This window comes from Oncorhynchus gorbuscha, linkage group LG23 (genome assembly GCF_021184085.1).
Source record: "Oncorhynchus gorbuscha isolate QuinsamMale2020 ecotype Even-year linkage group LG23, OgorEven_v1.0, whole genome shotgun sequence".
Taxonomy (NCBI): Eukaryota; Metazoa; Chordata; class Actinopteri; order Salmoniformes; family Salmonidae; genus Oncorhynchus; species Oncorhynchus gorbuscha.
In genome coordinates, this window is record NC_060195.1 from 11,331,508 (window position 1) to 11,354,337 (window position 22,830).

The 22,830-nt window shown below is 43.8% G+C and overlaps 1 protein-coding gene across 3 annotated transcripts in view; it reads left to right on the forward strand.

Annotated features, from left to right (window-relative positions):
• LOC124010928 (glutamate receptor 3-like) overlaps nucleotides 1-22,830 on the forward strand; it is a 260,547-nt gene that overhangs the window by 65,935 nt on the left and 171,782 nt on the right. For all 3 annotated transcript variants that reach the window (XR_006834516.1, XM_046323751.1, XM_046323750.1), the window contains exon 3: nucleotides 3,883-4,122. Coding sequence is in view for 2 of the 3 variants with exons in the window: in XM_046323751.1 (XP_046179707.1) it covers nucleotides 3,883-4,122 (240 nt within the window). In the remaining variant the exon portion in view is untranslated. The remainder of the gene's footprint in view (nucleotides 1-3,882; nucleotides 4,123-22,830) is intronic.

Consider the following 22,830-nt stretch of genomic DNA (forward strand, 5'->3'; position numbering starts at 1 on the left):
ACAGGGAGTACTGGTACAGAGTCAATGTGGAGACTATATACAGGGAGTACTGGTACAGAGTCAATGTGGAGACTATATACAGGGAGTACTGGTACAGAGTCAATGTGGAGACTATATACAGGGTGTACTGTTACAGAGTCCATGTGCGGGGGCTATATACAGGGAGTACTGTTACAGAGTCAATGTGGAAACTATATACAGGGAGTACTGGTACAGAGTCAATGTGGAGACTATATACAGGGAGTACTGTCACAGAGTCAATGTGGAGACTATATACAGGGAGTACTGTTACAGAGTCCATGTGCGGGGGCTATATATGGGGAGTACTGTTAGAGTCCATGTGCGGGGGCTATATACAGGGAGTACTGTTACAGAGTCCATGTGCGGGGGCTATATACAGGGAGTACTGTTACAGAGTCCATGTGGAGACTATATACAGGGAGTACTGGTACAGAGTCAATGTGGAGACTATATACAGGGGGTACTGGTACAGAGTCCATGTGGAGACTATATACAGGGAGTACTGGTACAGACTCAATGTGGAGACTATATACAGGGGGTACTGGTACAGAGTCAATGTGGAGACTATATACAGGGAGTACTGTTACAGAGTCAATGTGGAAACTATATACAGGGAGTACTGGTACAGAGTCCATGTGGAGACTATATACAGGGAGTACTGGTACAGAGTCAATGTGGAGACTATATACAGGGAGTACTGTTACAGAGTCAATGTGTGGGGGCTATATACAGGGAGTACTGGTACAGAGTCAATGTGGAGACTATATACAAGGGGTACTGGTACAGAGTCCATGTGGAGACTATATACAGGGAGTACTGGTACAGAGTCAATGTGGAGACTATATACAGGGGGTACTGGTACAGAGTCCATGTGGAGACTATATACAGGGAGTACTGGTACAGAGTCAATGTGGAGACTATATACAGGGGGTACTGGTACAGAGTCCATGTGGAGACTATATACAGGGGGAACTGGTACAGAGTCCATGTGGAGGCTATATACAGGGAGTACTGTTACAGAGTCAATGTGGAGACTATATACAGGGGGTACTGGTACAGAGTCAATGTGGAGACTATATACAGGGAGTACTGTTACAGAGTCAATGTGGAGACTATATACAGGGAGTACTGGTGCAGAGTCAATGTGGAGACTATATACAGGGAGTACTGGTACAGAGTCAATGTGCGGGGGCTATATACAGTGAGTACTGGTACAGAGTCCATGTGCGGGGGCTATATACAGGGAGTACTGGTACAGAGTCAATGTGCGGGGGCTATATACAGGGAGTACTGTTACAGAGTCCAGGTGTGGGGGCTATATACAGGGAGTACTGGTACAGAGTCCATGTGCGGGGGCTATATACAGGGAGTACTGTTACAGAGTCCATGTGCGGGGGCACTGGTTAGATGATGTATTTAAGGTCATAGCAGCAGAGTAAAAGAGGGGACGGGGGCAATACAAATAGTCCAGGTAGCCATTTGATTGGATGTTCAGTCGTTTTGTGGCTTGAGGGTAGAAGCTGTTTAGAATTCTCTTGGACCTAGACTTGGCGCTCCGGTACCGCTTGCCGTGCGGTAGCAAAGAGAACAGTCTATGACTAAGGTGGATGGAGTCTCTGACAATTTTTAGGGCCTTCCTCTCACACTGCCTGGTATAGAGGTCCTGGATGTCAGGAAACTTGGCCCCAGTGATGTACTGGGCCATACGCACTACCCTCTGTAGTGCCTTGCGGGCCGAGGACGAGCAGTTGCCATACCAGGCAGTGATGATCTCAATGTTGCAGCTGTAAATTCTTTGAAGGATCTGGGGACCCATGCCAAAACTTTTCTGTCTCCTGAGGTAGAATAGGTTTAGTAGTGTCCTCTTCATGACTGTCTTGGTGTGTTTGGACCATGATAGTTTGTTGGTAATGTGGAAGTTAAGGAACTTGAAGCTCTCATCGACTGTGGTGGAACAGTTTGAGAATGGGGACCTGCTCCACCACAGCCCCGTCCATGAGAATGGGGACCTGCTCCACCACAGCCCCGTCCATGAGAATGGGGACCTGCTCCACCACAGCCCCGTCCATGAGAATGGGGACCTGCTCCACCACAGCCCCGTCCATGAGAATGGGGACCTGCTCCATCACAGCCCCGTCCATGAGAATGGGGACCTGCTCCATCACAGCCTCGTCCATGAGAATGGGGACCTGCTCCACTACAGTCGATGAGAATGGGGACCTGCTCCACTACAGTCGTTGAGAATGTGGACCTGCTCCACCACAGCCCCGTCCATGAGAATGGGGACCTGCTCCACTACAGTCGATGAGAATGGGGACCTGTTCCACTACAGCCCCGTCGATGAGAATGGGGACCTGCTCCACCACAGCCCCGTCCATGAGAATGGGGACCTGCTCCACCACAGCCCCGTCCATGAGAATGGGGACCTGCTCCACCACAGCCCCGTCCATGAGAATGGGGACCTGCTCCACCACAGCCCCGTCCATGAGAATGGGGACCTGCTCCATCACAGCCTCGTCCATGAGAATGGGGACCTGCTCCACTACAGTCGATGAGAATGGGGACCTGCTCCACTACAGTCGTTGAGAATGTGGACCTGCTCCACCACAGCCCCGTCCATGAGAATGTGGACCTGCTCCACTACAGTCGATGAGAATGGGGACCTGTTCCACTACAGCCCCGTCGATGAGAATGGGGACCTGCTCCACCACAGCCCCGTCCATGGGAATGGGGACCTGCTCCACCACAGCCCCGTCCATGAGAATGGGGACCTGCTCCACAACAGTCGATGAGAATGGGGACCTGCTCCACAACAGTCGATGAGAATGGGGACCTGCTCCACAACAGTCGATGAGAATGGGGACCTGCTCCACAACAGTCGATGAGAATGGGGACCTGCCCCACTACAGTAGATGAGAATGGGGACCTGCTCCACTACAGCGTTGTACATTCTAGCTGTTGCATTCTAACACCCCCAATGTTCAACATGCCATTAAAACAGGAGATATGATTGGATGTTTCCACTGCTCAGCCATCTGTATCATTCCAGAGGCTTGGAGACGTTCAGAGCACTTTATTAGCCAATCAGAAAGCTTGATTTTCCAATTGGAACAATTGTATGACACAGTGGTAGTGTGTCATAAGTGAAATCGGAATGTTTCTTGTTTTCAGGGATACAGTATTATTAACCTGACTTCTGTTTCCCCTGATAAACAGAAGTGGGGACCCAGCTGTGTGTGTTTCTACGCATGCTACATTAGGTTAGCCACACCATCAGCCACATGTTCCTTCACCAAACCTTCACCAAATAGTATCTGACATTATTTCAAATGCTTGATCTGGGTTTGATTGAGCTTGCCTGGCGCAATGGAACCAATAGAATAGTTGCAAAAGTCCCTGGTCTGTTCTTGACTAAAACGTGTTTCCCTCTTCCCTTTGTAGTGCACTAGTTTTGACAGAGCCCTATGAGACCTGGTCAAAAGTAGTGCACTTTAAATAGTGTGCCATTTACGACATTGTCGGTGTCTTTATTGCTGCCAGATTCTGAGGTCTCACCAGAGAACATGACAGATCTACAAATAAATGCAAGTGTTTTCCCCAGCTGAATAAATGTCATCCAATGCAGATAGGCTGACTGATGAAGAGTAATGCTGGTCTTACTGATGAAGAGCAATGCTGGTCTTACTGCAAGATCTCATTCCACAAATTGGCTGTTATAGATTTTCTACAGTGTAGCTACCGAAGATGTTTGCGTTTTCAAACACTTGACATTTGTGTGGGTGTGTGTCTGATCTTGTTGTCTCTCTTAAGCATCCTAACGCCCCCCTCCCTGCCTCCCTCCCTCTCTCCCTCTCTCTCCAGTCTGCTCTCAGTTCTCCCGAGGGGTCTATGCCATCTTCGGCTTCTACGATAAAAAGTCTATGAACACCCTGACGTCATTCTGTGGTGCGCTGCATACCTCCTTCGTCACGCCCAGTTACCCCACCGACAACGAGGTGCAGTTTGTCATCCAGATGAGACCTGCACTGCGTGGGGCCGTCCTCAGCCTGCTGTCACACTACAAGTGGCAAAAGTTTGTCTACCTCTACGACACTGACAGAGGTAGGTGCCATGCCATCACAGGCCTTGATATAGTTCAGGGTGTGAGGTAAACAGACAGACCGAGGTAGGTGCCATGCCATCACAGGCCTTGATATAGTTCAGGGTGTGAGGTAAAGAGACAGACCGAGGTAGGTGCCATGCCATCACAGGCCTTGATATCGTTCAGGGTGTGAGGTAAACAGACAGACCGAGGTAGGTGCCATGCCATCACAGGCCTTGATATAGTTCAGGGTGTGAGGTAAACACACAGACAGAGGTAGGTGCTCTTGAAGTAGTTTTTGACTGCAATATCATTGATAGTAGTAGATATTGTTAAGTAATTTAACATACAATACAGACTGCGGTAGGTAAGGTTTGACAGGCTGGGTCCACCATAGACTTTGACATGGTTTGGTTGAGGGTTTTAAGTATTGACTCTTAGGGGTGCCCTTGAAACAGTTGACATTGTCAACGTTGATAATATTCATGGCCAAAACAACAAAGTATACTGTACATGATCTAGTGTGCTGGAACATTACCTACTTGAAACAAGGAAGTGGGTGACATTCTATAAACACTGTGTATTGTAATCTACAGGCCATTCACAAACTCAATCTTCTTTATAAATGGAAGAAATGTATGTTGTTGTAACTAAGCTTTGGATGCAGTATGTCATTGGTAGTAAACTTTGGATGCAGTATGTCATTGGTAGTAATCTTTGGATGCAGTATGTCTTGGTAGTAATATTTGGATGCAGTATGTCTTGGTAGTAATATTTGGATGCAGTATGTCTTGGTAGTAATCTTTGGATGCAGTATGTCATTGGTAGTAATCTTTGGATGTCAGTAATATTTGTATGTCATTGTCATTGTAGTATATATTTGGATGCAGTATGTCATTGGTAGTAATCTTTGGATGCAGTATGTCTTGGTAGTAATATTTGGATGCAGTATGTCTTGGTAGTAATATTTGGATGCAGTATGTCTTGGTAGTAATATTTGGATGCAGTATGTCTTGGTAGTAATCTTTGGATGCAGTATGTCATTGGTAGTAATGTTTGGATGCAGTATGTCACAGTAACTAAGCTTTGGATGCAGTATGTCACCGTAACTAAGCTTTGGGTGCAGTATGCCATTGTAACAAAGCTTTGGATGCAGTATGCCATTGTAACTAAGCTTTGGATGCAGTATGCCATTGTAACTAAGCTTTGGATGAAGTATGTCACCGTAACTAAGTTTTGGATGCAGTATGCCATTGTAACTAAGTTTTGGATGCAGTATGCCATTGTAACTAAGCTTTGGGTGCAGTATGCCATTGTAACTAAGCTTTGGATGAAGTATGTCACCGTAATTAAGCTTTGGGTGCAGTATGCCATTGTAACTAAGCTTTGGATGCAGTATGCCATTGTAACTAAGCTTTGGGTGCAGTATGCCATTGTAACTAAGCTTTGGATGCAGTATGCCATTGTAACTAAGCTTAGTTACAATGGCATACTGCATCCAAATCTTAAGCGACAGTAGCATCATGTCTATTCCCTCCTCTAGACAGTAGCATCATGTCTGTTCCCTCCTCTAGACAGTAGCATCATGTCTGTTCCCTCTATACAGTAGTGTCATGTCCATTCCCTCCTCTAGACAGTAGCATCATGTCTGTGCCCTCCTCTAGACAGTAGCATCATGTCTGTTCCCTCCTCTAGACAGTAGCATCATGTCTATTCCCTCCTCTAGACAGTAGCATCATGTCTATTCCCTCCTCTAGACAGTAGCATCATGTCTGTTCCCTCCTCTAGACAGTAGCATCATGTCTGTTCCCTCCTCTAGACAGTAGCATCATGTCTGTTCCCTCCTCTAGACAGTAGCATCATGTCTGTTCCCTCCTCTAGACAGTAGCATCATGTCTGTTCCCTCCTCTAGACAGTAGCATCATGTCTATTCCCTCCTCTAGACAGTAGCATCATGTCTATTCCCTCCTCTAGACAGTAGCATCATGTCTATTCCCTCCTCTAGACAGTAGCATCATGTCTATTCCCTCTAGACAGTAGCATCATGTCTATTCCCTCTAGACAGTAGCATCATGTCTATTCCCTCTAGACAGTAGCATCATGTCTATTCCCTCTAGACAGTAGCATCATGTCTATTCCCTCTAGACAGTAGCATCATGTCTATTCCATGTCTCCCTAGACAGTAGCATCATGTCTATTCCCTCTAGACAGTAGCATCATGTCTATTCCCTCTAGACAGTAGCATCATGTCTATTCCCTCTAGACAGTAGCATCATGTCTATTCCCTCTAGACAGTAGCATCATGTCTATTCCCTCTAGACAGTAGCATCATGTCTATTCCCTCCTCTAGACAGTAGCATCATGTCTATTCCCTCCTCTAGACAGTAGCATCATGTCTAATCCCTCTAGACAGTAGCATCATGTCTATTCCCTCCTCTAGACAGTAGCATCATGTCTGTACCCTCCTCTAGACAGTAGCATCATGTCTGTTCCCTCCTCTAGACAGTAGCATCATGTCTATTCCCTCTAGACAGTAGCATCATGTCTATTCCCTCTAGACAGTAGCATCATGTCTATTCCCTCCTCTAGACAGTAGCATCATGTCTGTTCCCTCCTCTAGACAGTAGCATCATGTCTGTTCCCCCCTCTAGACAGTAGCATCATGTCTGTTCCCTCCTCTAGACAGTAGCATCATGTCTATTCCCTCTAGACAGTAGCATCATGTCTATTCCCTCCTCTAGACAGTAGCATCATGTCTATTCCCTCCTCTAGACAGTAGCATCATGTTAATGTGTTAATAAAGTTCGACTGGGGGAAGGCATCGTTAATGTGTTAATAAAGTTAGACTGGGGGAAGGCATTGTTAATAAAGTTAGACTGGGGGAAGGCATCGTTAATAAAGTTAGACTGGGGGAAGGCATCGTTAATGTGTTAATAAAGTCAGACTGGGGGAAGGCGTCGTTAATGTGTTAATAAAGTTAGACTGGGGAAGGCATCGTTAATGTGTTAATAAAGTTAGACTGGGGAAGGCATCGTTAATGTGTTAATAAAGTCAGACTGGGGGGCAAGGCATCGACTGGGGGAAGGCATCGTTAATGTGTTAATAAAGTCAGACTGGGGGGCAAGGCATCGTTAATGTGTTAATAAAGTTAGACTGGGGAAGGCATCGTTAATGTGTTAATAAAGTTAGACTGGGGGAAGGCATCGGGGGAAGGCATCAAATAAAGTTAGACTGGGGGAAGACATCATTAATAAAGTGTTAATAAAGTTAGACTGGGGAAGGTATCGTTAATGTGTTAATAAAGTTAGACTGGGGGAAGGCATCGTTAATGTGTTAATAAAGTTAGACTGGGGAAGGCATCGTTAATAAAGTTAGACTGGGGGAAGACATCATTAATGTGTTAATAAAGTTAGACTGGGGGAAGGTATCGTTAATGTGTTAATAAAGTTAGACTGTGGGAAGGCATCGTTAATGTGTTAATAAAGTCAGACGGGGGGAAGGCATCATTAATGTGTTAATAAAGTTAGACTGGGGGAAGGCATCATTAATAAAGTTAGACTGGGGGAAGACATCATTAATGTGTTAATAAAGTTAGACTGGGGGAAGGTATCGTTAATGTGTTAATAAAGTTAGACTGGGGGAAGGCATCGTTAATGTGTTAATAAAGTTAGACTGGGGGAAGGCATCGTTAATAAAGTTAGACTGGGGGAAGACATCATTAATGTGTTAATAAAGTTAGACTGGGGGAAGGTATCGTTAATGTGTTAATAAAGTTAGACTGTGGGAAGGCATCGTTAATGTGTTAATAAAGTCAGACGGGGGGAAGGCATCATTAATGTGTTAATAAAGTTAGACTGGGGGAAGGCATCATTAATAAAGTTAGACTGGGGGAAGACATCATTAATGTGTTAATAAAGTTAGACTGGGGGAAGGTATCGTTAATGTGTTAATAAAGTTAGACTGGGGGAAGGCATCGTTAATGTGTTAATAAAATCAGACTGGGGAAGGCATCATTAATGTGTTAATAAAGTTAGACTGGGGGAAGGCATCATTAATAAAGTCAGACTGGGGGAAGACATCATTAATGTGTTAATAAAGTTAGACTGGGGGAAGGTATCGTTAATGTGTTAATAAAGTTAGACTGGGGGAAGGTATCGTTAATGTGTTAATAAAGTTAGACTGGGGGAAGGCATCGTTAATGTGTTAATAAAATCAGACTGGGGAAGGCATCGTTAATGTGTTAATAAAGTCAGACTGGGAGAAGGCATCGTTAATGTGTTAATGAAGTTAGACTGGGGGAAGGATTCATTACTGTGTTAATGAAGTTAGACTGGGGGAAGGCATCGTTAATAAAGTTAGACTGAGGGAAGGTATCGTTAATGTGTTAATGAAGTCAGACTGGGGGAAGGCATCGTTACTGTTTTAATAAAGTTAGACTGGGGGAAGACATTGTTAATGTGTTAATGAAGTCAGACTGGGGGAAGGCATCGTTACTGTTTTACTGTTTTAATAAAGTCAGACTGGGGAAGGCATCATTAATGTGTTAATAAAGTTAGACTGGGGAAGGCATCATTAATAAAGTTAGACTGGGGAAGGCATCGTTAATGTGTTAATAAAGTCAGACTGGGGAAGGCATCGTTAATGTGTTAATAAAGTCAGACTGGGGGAAGGCATCGTGTTAATAAAGTTAGACTGGGGGAAGGCATCGTTAAAATAAAGTTAGACTGGGGGAAGGCATCGTTAATGTGTTAATAAAGTCAGACTGGGGAAGGCATCGTTAATGTGTTAATAAAGTCAGACTGGGGGAAGGCATCGTTAATGTGTTAATAAAGTCAGACTGGGGGTAGGCATCGTTAATAAAGTTAGACTGGGGGAAGGCATCGTTAGTGTTAATAAAGTCAGACTGGGGGAAGGCATCGTTAATGTGTTAATAAAGTCAGACTGGGGAAGGCATCGTTAATGTGTTAATAAAGTCAGACTGGGAGAAGGCATCGTTAATGTGTTAATGAAGTTAGACTGGGGGAAGGATTAAAGTTAGACTGGGGGAAGGCATCATTACTGTGTTAATGAAGTTAGACTGGGGGAAGGCATCGTTAATAAAGTTAGACTGAGGGAAGGTATCGTTAATGTGTTAATAAAGTCAGACTGGGGAAGGCATCGTTAATGTGTTAATAAAGTCAGACTGGGGAAGGCATCGTTAATGTGTTAATAAAGTCAGACTGGGGAAGGCATCGTTAATAAAGTTAGACTGGGGGAAGGCATCGTTAATGTGTTAATAAAGTCAGACTGGGGGAAGGCATCGTTAATGTGTTAATAAAGTCAGACTGGGGAAGGCATCGTTAATGTGTTAATGAAGTTAGACTGGGGGAAGGATTCATTACTGTGTTAATGAAGTTAGACTGGGGGAAGGCATCGTTAATAAAGTTAGACTGAGGGAAGGCATCGTTAATGTGTTAATGAAGTCAGACTGGGAAGGCATCGTTAATGTGTTAATAAAGTCAGACTGGGAGAAGGCATCGTTAATGTGTTAATGAAGTTAGACTGGGGGAAGGATTCATTACTGTGTTAATGAAGTTAGACTGGGGGAAGGCAGGTATCGTTAATAAAAGTTAGACTGGGGGAAGGCATCAAGACCATTGTTACTGTGTTAATGAAGTCAGACTGGGGGAAGGCATCGTTACTGTTTTAATAAAGTCAGACTGGGGAAGGCATCATTAATGTGTTAATAAAGTTAGACTGGGGGAAGGCATCATTAATAAAGTTAGACTGGGGGAAGGCATCGTTAATGTGTTAATAAAGTCAGACTGGGGAAGGCATCAGTTAATAAAGTTAGACTGGGGGAAGGCATCGTTACTGTGTTAATAAAGTCAGACTGGGGGAAGGCATCGTTAATGTGTTAATAAAGTCAGACTGGGGGAAGGCATCGTTAATAAAGTTAGACTGGGGGAAGGCATCGTTAATGTGTTAATAAAGTTAGACTGGGGAAGGCATCGTTACTATGTTAATGAAGTTAGACTGGGGGAAGGCATCGTTAATAAAGTTAGACTGGGGGAAGGCATCGTTAATGTGTTAATAAAGTCAGACTGGGGGAAGGCATCGTTACTGTGTTAATGAAGTTAGACTGGGGGAAGGCATCGTTAATGTGTTAATAAAGTTAGACTGGGGGAAGGCATCGTTACTGTGTTAATAAAGTTAGACTGGGGAAGGCATCATTAATAAAGTTAGACTGGGGAAGGCATGTTAATAAAGTCAGACTGGGGAAGGCATCGTTAATGTGTTAATAAAGTCAGACTGGGGAAGGCATTGTTCATGTTTAATAAAGTCAGACTGGGGGAAGGCGTCATTAATGTTTAATAAAGTTAGACTGGGGAAGGCATCGTTACTATGTTAATGAAGTTAGACTGGGGAAATCGTTAATAAAGTTAGACTGGGGAGATCGTTAATGTGTTAATAAAGTCAGACTGGGGGAAGGCATCGTTACTGTGTTAATGAAGTTAGACTGGGGGAAGGCATCATTAATGTGTTAATAAAGTTAGACTGGGGGAAGGATTCATTACTGTGTTAATGAAGTTAGACTGGGGGAAGGCATCGTTAATAAAGTTAGACTGAGGGAAGGTATCGTTAATGTGTTAATGAAGTCAGACTGGGGGAAGGCATCGTTAATGTGTTAATAAAGTCAGACTGGGGAAGGCATCGTTAATGTGTTAATAAAGTCAGACTGGGAGAAGGCATCGTTAATGTGTTAATGAAGTTAGACTGGGGGAAGGATTCATTACTGTGTTAATGAAGTTAGACTGGGGGAAGGCATCGTTAATAAAGTTAGACTGAGGGAAGGTATCGTTAATGTGTTAATGAAGTCAGACTGGGGAAGGCATCGTTAATGTGTTAATAAAGTCAGACTGGGAGAAGGCATCGTTAATGTGTTAATGAAGTTAGACTGGGGGAAGGCATTGTTCATGTGTTAATAAAGTCAGACTGGGGGAAGGCGTCATTAATGTGTTAATAAAGTTAGACTGGGGAAGGCATCGTTACTATGTTAATGAAGTTAGACTGGGGGAAGGCATCGTTAATGTGTTAATAAAGTCAGACTGGGGGAAGGTATCGTTAATGTGTTAATAAAGTTAGACTGGGGGAAGGCATCGTTAATGTGTTAATAAAATCAGACTGGGGAAGGCATCGTTAATGTGTTAATAAAGTCAGACTGGGAGAAGGCATCGTTAATGTGTTAATGAAGTTAGACTGGGGGAAGGATTCATTACTGTGTTAATGAAGTTAGACTGGGGGAAGGCATCGTTAATAAAGTTAGACTGGGGGAAGGCATCGTTAATGTGTTAATAAAGTCAGACTGGGGGAAGGCATCGTTAATGTGTTAATAAAGTCAGACTGGGGGAAGGCATCATTAATAAAGTTAGACTGGGGGAAGGCATCGTTACTGTGTTAATAAAGTCAGACTGGGGGAAGGCATCGTTAATGTGTTAATAAAGTCAGACTGGGGAAGGCATCGTTAATGTGTTAATAAAGTCAGACTGGGGGAAGGCATCGTTAATGTGTTAATAAAGTCAGACTGGGGGTAGGCATCGTTAATAAAGTTAGACTGGGGGAAGGCATCGTTACTGTGTTAATAAAGTCAGACTGGGGGAAGGCATCGTTAATGTGTTAATAAAGTCAGACTGGGGAAGGCATCGTTAATGTGTTAATAAAGTCAGACTGGGAGAAGGCATCGTTAATGTGTTAATGAAGTTAGACTGGGGGAAGGATTCATTACTGTGTTAATGAAGTTAGACTGGGGGAAGGCATCGTTAATAAAGTTAGACTGAGGGAAGGTATCGTTAATGTGTTAATAAAGTCAGACTGGGGGAAGGCATCGTTAATGTGTTAATAAAGTCAGACTGGGGGAAGGCATCGTTAATAAAGTTAGACTGGGGGAAGGCATCGTTACTGTGTTAATAAAGTCAGACTGGGGGAAGGCATCGTTAATGTGTTAATAAAGTCAGACTGGGGAAGGCATCGTTAATGTGTTAATGAAGTTAGACTGGGGGAAGGATTCATTACTGTGTTAATGAAGTTAGACTGGGGGAAGGCATCGTTAATAAAGTTAGACTGAGGGAAGGTATCGTTAATGTGTTAATGAAGTCAGACTGGGGAAGGCATCGTTAATGTGTTAATAAAGTCAGACTGGGAGAAGGCATCGTTAATGTGTTAATGAAGTTAGACTGGGGGAAGGATTCATTACTGTGTTAATGAAGTTAGACTGGGGGAAGGCATCGTTAATAAAGTTAGACTGAGGGAAGGTATCGTTAATGTGTTAATGAAGTCAGACTGGGGGAAGGCATCGTTACTGTTTTAATAAAGTCAGACTGGGGAAGGCATCATTAATGTGTTAATAAAGTTAGACTGGGGGAAGGCATCATTAATAAAGTTAGACTGGGGGAAGGCATCGTTAATGTGTTAATAAAGTCAGACTGGGGGAAGGCATCGTTAATGTGTTAATAAAGTCAGACTGGGGGAAGGCATCGTTAATAAAGTTAGACTGGGGAAGGCATCGTTACTGTGTTAATAAAGTCAGACTGGGGAAGGCATCGTTAATGTGTTAATAAAGTCAGACTGGGGGAAGATCTTAATAAAGTTAGACTGGGGGAAGGCATCGTTAATGTGTTAATAAAGTTAGACTGGGGAAGGCATCGTTACTATGTTAATGAAGTTAGACTGGGGGAAGGCATCGTTAATAAAGTTAGACTGGGGAAGGCATCGTTAATGTGTTAATAAAGTCAGACTGGGGAAGGCATCGTTACTGTGTTAATGAAGTTAGACTGGGGGAAGGCATCGTTAATGTGTTAATAAAGTTAGACTGGGGGAAGGCATCGTTACTGTGTTAATAAAGTTAGACTGGGGGAAGGCATCATTAATAAAGTTAGACTGGGGAAGGCATCGTTAATGTGTTAATAAAGTCAGACTGGGGGAAGGCATCGTTAATGTGTTAATAAAGTCAGACTGGGGGAAGGCATTGTTCATGTGTTAATAAAGTCAGACTGGGGGAAGGCGTCATTAATGTGTTAATAAAGTTAGACTGGGGAAGGCATCGTTACTATGTTAATGAAGTTAGACTGGGGGAAGGCATCGTTAATAAAGTTAGACTGGGGGAAGGCATCGTTAATGTGTTAATAAAGTCAGACTGGGGGAAGGCATCGTTACTGTGTTAATGAAGTTAGACTGGGGGAAGGCATCATTAATGTGTTAATAAAGTTAGACTGGGGGAAGGATTCATTACTGTGTTAATGAAGTTAGACTGGGGGAAGGCATCGTTAATAAAGTTAGACTGAGGGAAGGTATCGTTAATGTGTTAATGAAGTCAGACTGGGGGAAGGCATCGTTAATGTGTTAATAAAGTCAGACTGGGGAAGGCATCGTTAATGTGTTAATAAAGTCAGACTGGGAGAAGGCATCGTTAATGTGTTAATGAAGTTAGACTGGGGGAAGGATTCATTACTGTGTTAATGAAGTTAGACTGGGGAAGGCATCGTTAATAAAGTTAGACTGAGGGAAGGTATCGTTAATGTGTTAATGAAGTCAGACTGGGGAAGGCATCGTTAATGTGTTAATAAAGTCAGACTGGGAGAAGGCATCGTTAATGTGTTAATGAAGTTAGACTGGGGGAAGGATTCATTACTGTGTTAATGAAGTTAGACTGGGGGAAGGCATCGTTAATAAAGTTAGACTGAGGGAAGGTATCGTTAATGTGTTAATGAAGTCAGACTGGGGGAAGGCATCGTTACTGTTTTAATAAAGTTAGACTGGGGGAAGACCTTGTTAATGTGTTAATGAAGTCAGACTGGGGGAAGGCATCGTTACTGTTTTAATAAAGTCAGACTGGGGAAGGCATCATTAATGTGTTAATAAAGTTAGACTGGGGGAAGGCATCATTAATAAAGTTAGACTGGGGGAAGGCATCGTTAATGTGTTAATAAAGTCAGACTGGGGGAAGGCATCGTTACTGTGTTAATAAAGTTAGACTGGGGGAAGGCATCATTAATAAAGTTAGACTAGGGAAGGCATCGTTAATGTGTTAATAAAGTCAGACTGGGGGAAGGCATCGTTAATGTGTTAATAAAGTCAGACTGGGGGAAGGCATCGTTAATGTGTTAATAAAGTCAGACTGGGGGAAGGCGTCATTAATGTGTTAATAAAGTTAGACTGGGGAAGGCATCGTTACTATGTTAATGAAGTTAGACTGGGGGAAGGCATCGTTAATAAAGTTAGACTGGGGGAAGGCATCGTTAATGTGTTAATAAAGTCAGACTGGGGGAAGGCATCGTTACTGTGTTAATGAAGTTAGACTGGGGGAAGGCATCATTAATGTGTTAATAAAGTTAGACTGGGGGAAGGCATCGTTAATAAAGTTAGACTGGGGGAAGGCATCATTAATGTGTTAATAAAGTTAGACTGGGGGAAGGCATCGTTAATAAAGTTAGACTGGGGGAAGGCATCATTAATGTGTTAATAAAGTTAGACTGGGGGAAGGCATCGTTAATGTGTTAATAAAGTTAGACTGGGGGAAGGCATCGTTAATAAAGTTAGACTGAGGGAAGGCATCGTTACTGTTTTAATAAAGTTAGACTGGGGGAAGACATTGTTAATGTGTTAATGAAGTCAGACTGGGGGAAGGCATCGTTACTGTTTTAATAAAGTCAGACTGGGGGAAGGCATCATTAATAAAGTTAGACTGGGGGAAGGCATCATTAATGTGTTAATGAAGTTAGACTGGGGGAAGGCGTCGTTAATGTGTTAATAAAGTTTGACTGGGGGAAGGCATCGTTAATGTGTTAATAAAGTCAGACTGGGGGAAGGCATCGTTAATAAAGTTAGACTGGGGGAAGGCATCGTTAATAAAGTTAGACTGGGGGAAGGTGTCGTTAATGTGTTAATAAAGTTAGACTGGGGAAGGCATCGTTACTGTGTTAATGAATTTAGACTGGGGGAAGGCATCGTTAATAAAGTTAGACTGGGGAAGGTGTCGTTAATGAAGTTAGACTGGGGGAAGGTGTCGTTAATGAAGTTAGACTGGGGGAAGGCATCGTTAATAAAGTTAGACTGGGGGAAGGTGTCGTTAATGTGTTAATAAAGTTAGACTGGGGGAAGGCATCGTTAATGTGTTAATAAAGTTAGACTGGGGGAAGGCATCGTTAATAAAGTTAGACTGGGGGAAGGTGTCGTTAATGTGTTAATAAAGTCAGACTGGGGGAAGGCATCGTTAATAAAGTTTGACTGGGGGAAGGCATCGTTAATGTGTTAATAAAGTCAGACTGGGGGAAGGCATCGTTAATAAAGTTAGACTGGGGGAAGGCATCGTTAATAAAGTTAGACTGGGGGAAGGTGTCGTTAATGTGTTAATAAAGTTAGACTGGGGGAAGGCATCGTTACTGTGTTAATGAAGTTAGACTGGGGGAAGGCATCGTTAATAAAGTTAGACTGGGGAAGGTGTCGTTAATGAAGTTAGACTGGGGGAAGGTGTCGTTAATGAAGTTAGACTGGGGGAAGGCATCGTTAATGAAGTTAGACTGGGGGAAGGCATCGTTAATAAAGTTAGACTGGGGGAAGGTGTCGTTAATGTGTTAATAAAGTTAGACTGGGGAAGGCATCGTTAATGTGTTAATGAAGTTAGACTGGGGAAGGCATCGTTAATGTGTTAATAAAGTTAGACTGGGGGAAGGCATCATTAATATAGTTAGACTGGGGAAGGCATCGTTAATAAAGTTAGACTGGGGGAAGGGATCGTTAATGTGTTAATAAAGTTAGACTGGGGAAGGCATCATTAATAAAGTTAGACTGGGGAAGGCATCGTTAATAAAGTTAGACTGGGGGAAGGGCATCGTTATGTGTTAATGAAGTTAGACTGGGGAAGGCATCGTTAATAAAGTTAGACTGGGGGAAGGCATCGTTAATGTGTTAATAAAGTTAGACTGGGGGAAGGCATCGTTAATGTGTTAATGAAGTTAGACTGGGGGAAAGCATCGTTACTGTGTTAATGAAGTTAGACTGGGGGAAGGCATCGTTAATGTGTTAATGAAGTTAGACTGGGGGAAGGTATCGTTAATAAAGTTAGACTGGGGGAAGGCATCGTTAATGTGTTAATGAAGTTAGACTGGGGGAAGGCATCATTACTGTGTTAATGAAGTTAGACTGGGGGAAGGCGTCGTTAATGTGTTAATAAAGTTAGACTGGGGAAGGCATCGTTAATAAAATGAAGTTAGACTGGGGGAAGGCATCATTAATGTGTTAATGAAGTTAGACTGGGGAAGGCATCGTTAATGTGTTAATGAAGTTAGACTGGGGGAAGGCATCGTTGTTAATGAAGTTAGACTGGGGAAGGCATCGTTAATGTGTTAATAAAAAGTTAGACTGGGACTGGGGGAAGGCATCGTTAATGTGTTAATGAAGTTAGACTGGGGGAAGGCATCATTACTGTTTAATGACTGTGTTAATGAATGAAGTTAGACTGGGGGAAGGCATCGTTAATAAAGTTAGACTTAATGTGTTAGTTAGACTGGGGGAAGGCATCGTTAATGTGTTAATGAAGTTAGACTGGGGGAAGGCATCGTTAATGTGTTAATAAAGTTAGAATGGGGGAAGGCATCATTACTGTTTTACTAAAGTCAGACTGGGGGAAGGCATCGTTAATGTGTTAATAAAGTTAGAATGGGGAAGGCATCATTACTGTTTTACTAAAGTCAGACTGGGGGAAGACAAACCATGGCGCCGACAGAGATGGTCGCCTCACTTCGAGTTCTTAGGAAACTGTGCAGTATTTAGTTTTTCTATGTGTTATTTCTGACATTGTTACCCCATGAAATCTGAAGTCTTATTGCATGCAGCCGGGAGGAACTATTGGATATAAGGGCAACATCAACTTACCAACATTACGACCAGGAATACGACTTTCCCGAAACGGATCCTCTGTTTGGACCACTACCCAGGACAATGGAGCTAATTCCAATAGGCGATCCAAAGCAACGACGCTGCAGAAGGAGCAGACGAAGCGGCCACCTGGCCAGGCTCCATAGACGTGCGTATCGCACACCGCTACCGAGTATACCACTAGCTATTGTCCAGTCTCTTGACAACAAGGTAGACGAAATTCGAGCAAGGGCTGCCTTCCAGAGAGACGTCAGAGATTGTAACGTTCTCTGTTACACGGAAACATGGCTCTCTCGGGATATGTTGTTGGAATCGTTCAGCCACCAAGCTTCTCCATGCATTGTGCCAACAGAGATAAACACCTCTCTGGCAAAAGGAAGGGCGGAGGTGTATAATTTATGATTAACTACTCATGGTGTAATCATAACATACAAGAACTCAAGTCCTTCTGCTCACCCGATACCTATCCGCTGACTCAGTGAGCACGTTTATAAAGAATTGCATTGGACATGAATACCCACTGTGACTATTAAAACCTACCATAACCATAAACCATGATGGATGGCAGCATTCGCTCAAAACTGAAAGCATGATCCACCGCATTTAACCATGGAAAGAGGTCTGGGAATATAATCAGTGTAGTCATTCCCTCCGCAATGCAATCAAACAAAGCGAAATTCCGGTACAGGGACAAGGTGGTGTCGCAATTCAACGGCTCAGACAGGAGACGTATGTGGCAGGGTCTACAGGAAATCACGGACTACAAAAATAAATTAATCCAGGTCATAGACACCGACGCTTCCAGACAAACTAAACAACGTCTTTGCCCGCTTTGAGAATAATACAGTGGCACCGCTGCGGCCCGCTAACAAGGAATGATCCCCTCCCCCTCGTCTCCTCCGGAAAATGACATGAGTAAAACATTTAAACGTGTTGACCCTCACAAGGCTGCTGACCCAGATGGCAGCCCTAGCCACGTCCTCAAAGCATGCACAGACCAGCTGGCTGGTGTGTTTATGGACATATTCAATTGCTCCCTATCCCAGTCTGTTGTCCCCACAGGCTTCAAGATGGCTACCATTGTTCCTGTACCCAAGAATGCAAAGATAACTGAACTAAATGACTACCGCCCCGTAGCACTCACTTCAGTCATCATGAAGTTCTTTGCGAGACTAGTCAAGGATCTTATCACCTCCACCTTACCGGCCACCCTAGACCCACTTCAGTTACCATACCGTCCCAACAGGTCCACAGATGACACAATCGTCATCACACTGCACACTGGCCTATCCAGTCTGGACAAAAGGAATACATATGTAAGAATGCTGTTCATTGACTACAGCTCAGCATTCAACACCATAGTACCCTCCAAGCTCATCATCAAACTGGAGGCCCTGGGTCTCAACCCCGCTCTGTGCAACTGGGTCATGGACTTTCTGATGGGCCACCCACAGGTGGTGAAGTTAGGAAAGAACATCTCCACTCAGCTGATCCTCAATACTGGGGCCCAACAAGGGTGTGTGCTCAGCCCTTTCCTGTACTCCCTGTTCACCATGACTGCGTGGCCACGCACGCCTCCAACTCAATCATCTAGTTAGCAGACGACACTACAGTGGTAGGCTTGATTACCAACAACGGGGAGATGGCCTACAGGGAGGAGGTGATGGCCCTCGGAGTGTGGTGTCAGGAAAACAACCTCTCACTCAACGTCAACAAAACAAAGGAGATGATCGTGGACTTCAGGAAACAGCAGAGGGAGCACCCCCTTATCCACATCGACAGCAGTGGAGAATGTGGAAAGTTTTAAAGTTCCTCTGCGTACACATCACAGACCAACTGAAATGATCCACTCACACAGTGTGGTGTATATATATACTGTATTTTACACCATCTATTGCACCCATTGCACCTTGACATACTTACATGTACATATTCTCATTCACCCCTTTTAGAGTTGTGTGTATTAGGTAGTTGTTATGGAATTGTTAGAATACTTGTTATATATTACTGCACTGTTGGAACTAGAAGCACAAGCATTTCGCTCCACTCGTATAAACATCTGCTAACCACGTGAATGTGACCAATAACATAACTTTTGATACTGTTTTACTAAAGTCAGACTGGGGGAAGGTATCGTTACTGTTTTAATAATGATACTGCCATGTGCCATGTATGTTTACATTTATTTTAGAACTGCATGCATTAGCTAAAATTAAGTGAAATATTTTTATTAAACTGACCCTAAGCCATAACCTAAGCCTGACGTGTCATGTGTTAGTGGAAGCACTGTATGTTCTGAGTGATTCTAGCTATAGGTACCACGTGTTAGTGGTAGCCCTGTATGTTCTGAGTGATTCTAGCTATAGATACCACGTGTTAGTGGTAGCACTGTATGGTCTGAGTCATTCTAGCTATTGATACCACGTGTTAGTGGTAGCACTGTATGGTCTGAGTCATTCTAGCTATAGATACCACGTGTTAGTGGTAGCACTGTATGGTCTGAGTCATTCTAGCTATAGGTACCACGTGTTAGTGGTAGCACTGTATGGTCTGAGTCATTCTAGCTATAGATACCACGTGTTAGTGGTAGCACTGTATGGTCTGAGTCATTCTAGCTATAGATACCACGTGTTAGTGGTAGCCCTGTATGGTCTGAGTCATTCTAGCTATAGATACCACGTGTTAGTGGTAGCACTGTATGGTCTGAGTCATTCTAGCTATAGATACCACGTGTTAGTGGTAGCACTGTATGGTCTGAGTCATTCTAGCTATAGATACCACGTGTTAGTGGTAGCCCTGTATGGTCTGAGTCATTCTAGCTATAGATACCACGTGTTAGTGGTAGCCCTGTATGGTCTGAGTCATTCTAGCTATAGATACCACGTGTTAGTGGTAGCCCTGTATGGTCTGAGTCATTCTAGCTATAGATACCACGTGTTAGTGGTAGCCCTGTATGGTCTGAGTCATTCTAGCTATAGATACCACGTGTTAGTGGTAGCACTCTATGCACACACACATCAGAGACAGAATGAGCATGATGGTGTTTTATCACTTTTCTGTGTCTCAAAAAGCACTTTATTCCCTATATAGTTCACTACTTAGGTCCCTGGTCAAAAGTAGTGCACTACATAGGATTTCATTTGGGATGGAACCTTTGTGTTCTCAGTCTTTTATTTTCTCTTTTTATTTCACTGGGCAAGTCAGTTAAAGAACAAATTCTTATTCACAATAACAGCCTACCCCGCCAAACCCTAACCCGGAACCAGTGTCTTTAATGAAGCTTCTGTCACTGAGACGCAGTGCCTTAGACCACTGCGCCACTCGGGAGTCCGTCTGTCAATGTAGCAAATAAATCAACTAGGACATGTCACTGGCCTAATCCTAGCAACATCAAATAAAACCTCGCTGCAATTTATATCCGTCGCAAGTGCTTTTTGCTTTTTAACTCTCAAGTCTTGAATAAAAGCAGATACAACAAGCATTTTGCCAAATTTCTCCTGTCTGACTGCCTGCAGATCCAGATCCAGAAATTAAACTGAATTACATTATTTAAAGAGAAACACACACATTCATGATACAGAAATAACTAGAAAATAACAAATCATTCTTTCAGGGTTTTTATTCAGTCAATAGACAAGATGAATTACAATCACATTACACACATTAGCCTGTCTTATTGGCCCTGCATTAGCCTGTATTATTGGGCCTGCATTAGCCTGTCTTATTGGCCCTGCATTAGCCTGTCTTATTGGCCCTGCATTAGCCTGTCTTATTGGCCCTGCATTAGCCTGTCTTATTGGCCCTGCATTAGCCTGTCTTATTGGCCCTGCATTAGCCTGTCTTATTGGCCCTGCATTAGCCTGTCTTATTGGCCCTGCATTAGCCTGTCTTATTGGCCCTGCATTAGCCTGTCTTATTGGCCCTGCATTAGCCTGTCTTATTGGCCCTGCATTAGCCTGTCTTATTGGCCCTGCATTAGCCTGTCTTATTGGCCCTGCGTTAGCCTGTCTTATTGGCCCTGCATTAGCCTGTCTTATTGGGCCTGCATTAGCCTGTATTATTGGGCCTGCATTAGCCTGTCTTTTTGGGCCTGCATTAGTCTGTCTTATTAGCCTGCCTTATTGGCCCTGCATTAGCCTGCCTTATTGGCCCTGCATTAGCCTGCCTTATTGGCCCTGCGTTAGCCTGTCTTATTGGCCCTGCATTAGCCTGCCTTATTGGCCCTGCGTTAGCATGTCTTATTGGGCCTGCATTAGCCTGTCTTATTGGCACTTCTTAAAATGGCTTTTAGGCTTTTGTGCTGCTGTGCTTTCACCCTGAGAGGGCACTCATCCACTCTGCTGTTTGCTTCAGCCTCTGATGTATTGAAGGGAACATTTAGTCTAAATGCTTCTGTCAGAGACATGCTTCCTGAGAGCAGATGAAATGTTACAGGATATGATGAAAGATGAGTGAGTGCGTGTGTGTGTGTGCGCCCAGGCCTCTGTGTGTGTGTGTGTGTGTGTGTGTGTGTGTGTGTGTGTGTGTGTGTGTGTGTGTGTGTGTGTGTGTGTGTGTGTGTGTGTGTGTGTGTGTGTGTGTGTGTGTGTGTGTGTGTGTGTGTGTGTGTGTGTGTGTGCGTGTGTGTGTGTGCCTGTGTGTGTGTGCCTGTGTGTGATGAAAGAGAGCATTAGCAGGTGGATGGAAGCTGGATGAAAGGTCTAGTTTGACAGACATTACGGTAGGCAGACATGTCTCACTCTCAGGTAATGCAGGAAGACATGCCTCACTCTCAGGTAATGCAGGAAGACATGCCTCACTCTCTGGTAATACAGGCAGACATGTCTCACTCTCTGGTAATACAGGCAGACATGTCTCACTCTCTGGTAATACAGGCAGACATGTCTCACTCTCTGGTAATACAGGCAGACATGTCTCACTCTCTGGTAATACAGGCAGACATGTCTCACTCTCTGGTAATACAGGCAGACATGTCTCACTCTCAGGTAATACAGGCAGACATGTCTCACTCTCTGGTAATACAGGCAGACATGCCTCACTCTCTGGTAATACAGGCAGACATGACTCACTCTCAGGTAATACAGGCAGACATGTCTCACTCTCTGGTAATACAGGCAGACATGTCTCACTCTCAGGTAATACAGGCAGACATGCCTCACTCTCTGGTAATACAGGCAGACATGTCTCACTCTCAGGTAATACAGGCAGACATGTCTCACTCTCTGGTAATACAGGCAGACATGCCTCACTCTCTGGTAATACAGGCAGACATGCCTCACTCTCTGGTAATACAGGCAGACATGTCTCACTCTGGTAATACAGGCAGACATGCCTCACTCTCTGGTAATACAGGCAGACACGCCTCACTCTCTGGTAATACAGGCAGACATGTCTCACTCTGGTAATACAGGCAGACATGACTCACTCTCAGGTAATACAGGCAGACATGTCTCACTCTCAGGTAATACAGGCAGACATGTCTCACTCTCAGGTAATACGGGCAGACATGTCTCACTCTCAGGTAATACGGGCAGACATGTCTCACTCTCAGGTAATACGGGCAGACATGTCTCACTCTCTGGTAATACGGGCAGACATGTCTCACTCTCTGGTAATACGGGTAGACATGTCTCACTCTCTGGTAATACGGGCAGACATGTCTCACTCTCAGGTAATACAGGCAGACATGTCTCACTCACAGGTAATACAGGCAGACATGTCTCACGCTCAGGTAATACAGAGTGAACGGACATTAAGGCAGAATGGTTTGGCGGTGTGTGTGTGTGTGTTTGCCTGTGTGTTTGGACCCTGGTCAA